The sequence below is a fragment of the Amblyraja radiata genome, chromosome 24 (assembly GCF_010909765.2).
Source record: "Amblyraja radiata isolate CabotCenter1 chromosome 24, sAmbRad1.1.pri, whole genome shotgun sequence".
NCBI classification, from domain to species: Eukaryota; Metazoa; Chordata; class Chondrichthyes; order Rajiformes; family Rajidae; genus Amblyraja; species Amblyraja radiata.
Window position 1 is genome coordinate 37,519,269 of NC_045979.1, and position 6,000 is coordinate 37,525,268.

The window sequence follows — 6,000 nt, forward strand, 5'->3', positions numbered from 1 at the left end:
TCACCCTATCTCTTTCGCTGCTTCCTCTCTGTCACTTGGTCCCTCATAAACATAGGCCATTTGTTTTACGGCATCTTACTTCAAAGATGTGACTAGCTGTTTCTCTCTTCCTTTATCGCCTCCTCCCCCATAAACATTGGTCATTTGGTTTACGGTATCTTACTTCAAAGATGTGACTAGCTGTTTCTTTCTCTGTCACTTCCTCCCTTGGGAGATAATGTTATGGTATTTATTATCCCACACACTGCAACCTGAGGCAAGCCTAATTTGTCACTAAATATAAGCTGTAAGCTAGCCCAGAAACCTATTTTAATTTTTTCTTATTTTTGTAACTTTATTCGGCTTCATCAATATTATTTAAAGAGTCTCTCAGACACACCAAGTTGTCTTTTACGGATCTTTTATCTGGTTGCAGGTTGAAGAAATCTTTTCCCATTTTTTTTGCTAAGTCTTTAAATTCCTCGCTGTTCACTTTTCTCCAGAGGGAAATTTTACGCGGTGGTTTTGAAGGAACTTTAAGCTTTGTGTGCAGTTTTGCTTGGATAATATAATGATCGCTAATTCCAGCACACGATGAAACTTCCGAAATTAAATCTGGATGTGAAGTGAACAATAAATCTAAAGTATTTTCGGTGTCACTTGTCTCATCACGCCTAGTAGGGAAAGTGACTTTTTGGGACAGGTGATTTTCCAGAGTAAGGTCAGCTAGTGCTTCCTGGAGAGCCCCTTTTGGTTCGCTTTGTATGCCATCAGACCAATCTACACCCGGGACATTGAAATCGCCCCCCAGGATGATAAGTGGAGAGTGTGACGAGGCGTTAATTTTGGAATGTTTGATCCAAGATCTAAAAGAGGCTCCGTTTTCATGTCAGGTAGTCGGTAAAAGCTTCCGATCTGTAACGACTCGAGTGTAGCTTGACACCAGATTTGCTCAGAGTCGCTGTCTAAGTCTGTTCTTTCAAAACAAGGAATGGTATTGTTAACTCCATGCGTGTTTCTGTCCTTTCTAAAAATTTGGAGGTGAGGAGGGAAAATGATTTTCTGATTTGATTGATGGGCCCAGCCAAGATTCAGCCCCAAGGTCCAGCTCAATTTATAAGACCGATTTTGATCCCATGTTCATTGCTGACATAATTGTGATCAATATCTTTGTTGGTACCATGAATCTCCTTTTGAGCATCACCATTACACGCATTTCTTTGTCCATTAACATGTTGACGGGTGTGATAGCTGGTGTCGGGGGAGGATGGAGGATTGTCATCAACAGGGGTATTACTTTTACCATCTTTCCCAACAACGGTCCAGCCATCCTTTGTCTTCGCACATTTCAACAGAGGTTTTTTTTCTGCTTTGCATGTCGTTCCACAAGACTACCTAGAAGCAGTTTTTTAAAGTGTTATTTTCGGTAAGTGGTCAGCACAATTTGGGCTGGATGATCTTAAATTCTCATGATTCCATACGTCACAATCAGGGTCATCACTCAGAGATGTAAGATTTTCAAATGAATTGCTCAAGTTGAGCATACTTGTAAGGTCGCTTGACGAGTCAAAAAATGAACTAGCAAGATTGATGACATCGCACAATGGACATAACCAGATGGCATTTGGATTTTTGGAGTGAAACCCAAAAGTGTCGTTTGACAGATTGGAGCAGTTCAGATGAAACCAACTTGTGCATCGAGCACTGAATGCCAGAATCTTTAACAGCAAATGAACACAAACCACACGGGTACTTTGGTTTACATCCACGGTGCTGACCTTTTGGGCCAGGGTTGAGGTTGATGTAAATTGACAATAATGAACAATGGTAGGCGACCTCTAGGGTAGCTGAGTGTTTCGACCCATTTCCACGAAACGTATTTACGTACGTCTTCTGGACACTAATTTTTGACGGACCAGAATCACATTCATGTAAAGTCCTCAATCCAAGTTGGGAGAAGGCAATCAACAGAACGAAATGCCACACTGGTGTTGATGTGTTTCGTATTCTTCCAGATCCAAGCATGGTACTAATTCAATCTTCGATTTTAGAAATCCAATATGGCACGAGCGAGGTTACAGTAGTCTATGGTATATATTGCAATTGTGCTGGGTGGCAGGAAAATCTTCAAGGTTAAAAACAGTTAAAAGCAGTAAGTTACCAGCGAAGTTCACAAAATTGGTCTCGTCTGGCAGCATGAAATGCACGATAACAGGTTTACTAGTTTAAAAAGAAAGTCTCGATAAAATTGGTCTCGGTTGGTAGCACAGAGATTTCCTTGCGCGATAAAAGATTTTAAAAGATTAAAAACCCCGCTTTACTAGTTTAAAAAAAAGAAGGGAAATCGCGATAAATGATAAAACTAAATAAGACACGGGAGGGAATAATAAACGTCCTCCCTTGGTGCTGTTAAAAGTTGTCACGTCGTCCCTGTGTAAACGGACAGGGCCGGAGTGGCCCGGTGGACAGCGACAGTCAGTGGGGGCCCTGTCGTGGCCAAAGTGTACGGGTGGTCGGTGAAAGTACGTTGTCGTCATTGGGCACTTAGTTTACCGCCGCCGTTGTTTTTGACCGGAGGGGGCTGCTGCGTTCGCGGTGCTGTTCTACGCCGGGAAGGACTCTGCAATTTCTTCCCAAATGGTCTAAGGATACACTCAGTCAGACTCTAGGGAGTTCTTAATGTACCTTAAAACTGCTCATAACACTTTAGTAGTTTATATATGATCTAAGACATCACAACATCCACAGCTTTCACAATCTTAGTGAAAACGGATGAGAAATATTAATTTAATATCTCCCTCATCTCTTGTGACTCTTCACAAGGATGACCATGCTGACCTATTCTCTCCCCAGTCCTTGTACACTTAATATACCTGTAAAATCTCTTAATACTTTACCTTGCCTGCCAGATGAGCTAAAAGGTTAGTATAGATATGATGAGCTGAATAACCTATTTTTCTGCTGTACAAAACTTCAAATGTATGTCATTGATTTTTTTTTTAGCAAGATGAATCAGTATTGTTAATTATCATTTAAGTTCCTCTATTTTCATTTTTGTAGATATTTGGATTTCATCATTGTGATGGCATTTGATTTCCATGGTCCATGGAATGTTTTCATTGGACACCATAGTCCTTTGCGTCAAAATAAAGATGAACACGGAGAGCTGCAGTATTTGAATGTGGTATGTTAGCAAAATCATTTCTTGGTGGTATATGACAGATGTAATAACTACATTATCAAATACTCGTCCCACCCCAGTCATTCCTGCTTCACCCTGTTCCTGTCCAGCAGAACCTTAGATGTGGCACCACCCGAACCACTTATTTCCCTGTGTTATTAGGCTTCTGAATGATCCATCCATAATGATACAACTTATTTGTTGTCATTTGAACCTCATTGAGGTTCAAACGAAATTTGGTTTCTGCAGTCATACACACAAGAAAAAGAACCAAGACACAACACAATTTACACAAACATCCATCACAGTGAATCGCCTCCTCACTGAGGGAAGGCAAAGTCTTATCTCTCCCCTGCACTCCTCATTCTCCTCCCGATGTCAGAGTCAAAGCCCCCGGCGGGCGATGGTAAGTGTCCCGCGGCCATTAAAACCGCGCCGGGTGATGCAAGGCCGCGCTCCGGGCGATGCCTTGGTGTTGGAGCCCCTGGCGGGCGCTAGCAAGTCCCACGACCGTTAAAGCCGCGCCGGGCGATGATGTAAGGCCCTGCTCCAGGCGATGATGTAAGGTCCTGCAACTCGGGCAGGAGAAATCGCCGTTATGGAAGCCCCGAAAAGCGGTCTCCCAGCAGAGACCTGCGGGCTCCCGGTGTTACTGTCCACCAGACCTGCGGTTGGAGCCTCCGAATCTCTGGGGTCGGGTCGCAGCAGCGCGCCACCACAGCTCCTCCCGCTCCGAACTCGGCCAGCTCCACGATGGTAAGTAGGTCCGCAGCTCCGCGACTGGAGCCCCAGGTCGTTCCGGTTGGAGGCCGCTCCACGGTGCTAGGCCCCAACGACAACGGAGACCCGACAGAGAAAAGGTCAGGTTCTCTGTGCAGGGGAAAGATTTTAAAAGTTTCCCCACCCCTGCCCCCACACACATACCCATTAAAAAAAAAACTACATTCAAACGAGACAACAAAAAAAAAACGACAGACGGACTGCAGAGGCCGCTGCGACGTGAGTTGCGCCGCCCACCCAATAAGCTAGGGTATGTCCAATTCACCTCCACCCCATTGCGGACATTTGACTTTGTTGATGGAACTGATGCGCTACAATGATGAAAACTATATTCTGCACTCTGTATCTTCCGCGTTGCTCAACCTATTGTAGTTATGCTTGACTTGATCGTGTTTATGTATGGTATATTCAATCTGTTTAGATAGCATGCCAAACAAAGCTTTTCACTGTACCTTGATACACATCACAGTAATAAACCTAAACCCATTGTAACTGATGTTTGAATTATTCTTAAAACAAAAGTTGAATGATTAACCTTTCCCAAATTCATTGTTCAAATTTCATCTGTTACAGGAATATGCTGTTAAATATTACAGGTCTCAAGGTTCACCAGGAAAAAAACTACTAGTTGGAATTGGAACTTACGGACGGAGCTTCAAACTTCAAACCACAAGTTGGCGTATTGGTGCTCCAGCAAATGGTCCTGGTCCAAATGGCAGATATACAAATCAGCCTGGTACCATGGCATATTATGAGGTGCTAAAAACATTAATATCATTGTAATTGAGCAAAGTTAAAATCAAAACTAAGTGCTAGTTGTATTTATATTCATCCTAAATCTATGATTATGATAAATGTATGTATTAAATAGTTATTCATATATTATATATTAGATTTTTAAATGTATTTATCACTAAGGTAGACAGTCAGTACCCTTTTTCCCAGGATGGAAATGTTAATGACCAGGGAACATAGCTTTAAGGTGAGTGGGCCAAAGATTCAAGGAGATGTGTGGGACAAGTTTTTTTTACACAGTGGTGGGTGCCTGGAACGTGCTGCCAGGGTGTTCGTGGAGGCAGATCGATATTGGTATTTAAGAAGCTTTTAGATAAGCACATAGATATGCAGGTAATAAAGGGGCATGGATTGGGTGCAGGCAAATTAGATTAGTTTAACTTGGTATCATGTTGTGCATAGACATTGTAGGCCGAAGTTCCTGTTCCTGTGCTGTACTGTTCTATGTTCTATTTTGTGCATGTGCAAACCAGTGGCCCCATTTATTATTAAAATCCATAACTTCCCCATCATTTTGAACACCATAAGAATAACAAAACCTTGTTCTGAGATCTTTACCTGTATTCTTCTAGACAGGGATGTGAAAATTCAGTTAGAGAGTAGATCATAAAAGACTTACAGTACTCCGCAAAGGAAATGTGCGGTGGGTGGGATGGAGAAAGTCAATTTTTTTCAAAGTGCTGGAGCAACTCAGTGGGTCAGTCAGCATCTCTGGAGAACATTAGATAGGTGACATTTTGGGTCTGGACCCTTCTTTCCATCACCTAGCCATATTCTCCAGCAATCCTGCCTGACACCACTGAGGTACTTCTGCACTTGGGTCTTTTTTTTTCTATATCAGCAATTGCAGTTCCTTATGTCTGCAAAATTGTTCACATTGTTAAAGCATTGACATGAGAACAGCACAGCTCTTGAAATTGTTTGTTGGAAATGATAATTCAGAGTGCTGCAGCTATATTTGGAGCTGAAGGCTGTCAAAGTGTCAATTTAAAAATGGGACGTTTGGCTCAATAACTAAATACCTAATTTTAGGTACACGTAACACCTAGAAATTGGGTTCCTCACAATTTGGCATTATGTTTCACCCTGGATTCAAATTATGTGTCATCTAAAAAATAATCATTTAAATATGGATATCCTCACTTTCAGACATCACTATTGTGGATTTCTCTCATTTATAATTTCTGATAATTTAGTTTTAGTTTAGATATACAGCGTGGAAATAGGCCCACCGACCAGCTATCCCCATAAGCTAACGCTATCCT

The 6,000-nt window shown here is 42.1% G+C and overlaps 1 protein-coding gene across 1 annotated transcript in view; it reads left to right on the plus strand.

The window, feature by feature from the left end:
- The window catches only part of LOC116986654 (chitotriosidase-1-like), a 31,173-nt gene extending 26,450 nt beyond the window's left edge, over positions 1 to 4,723 (plus strand). The window contains exons 6-7 of the mRNA XM_033042228.1: positions 3,040 to 3,163; positions 4,514 to 4,723. Of these exons, the coding sequence (XP_032898119.1) occupies positions 3,040 to 3,163; positions 4,514 to 4,723 (334 nt within the window). The remainder of the gene's footprint in view (positions 1 to 3,039; positions 3,164 to 4,513) is intronic.
- The last annotated feature ends 1,277 nt before the right edge of the window (positions 4,724 to 6,000 follow it).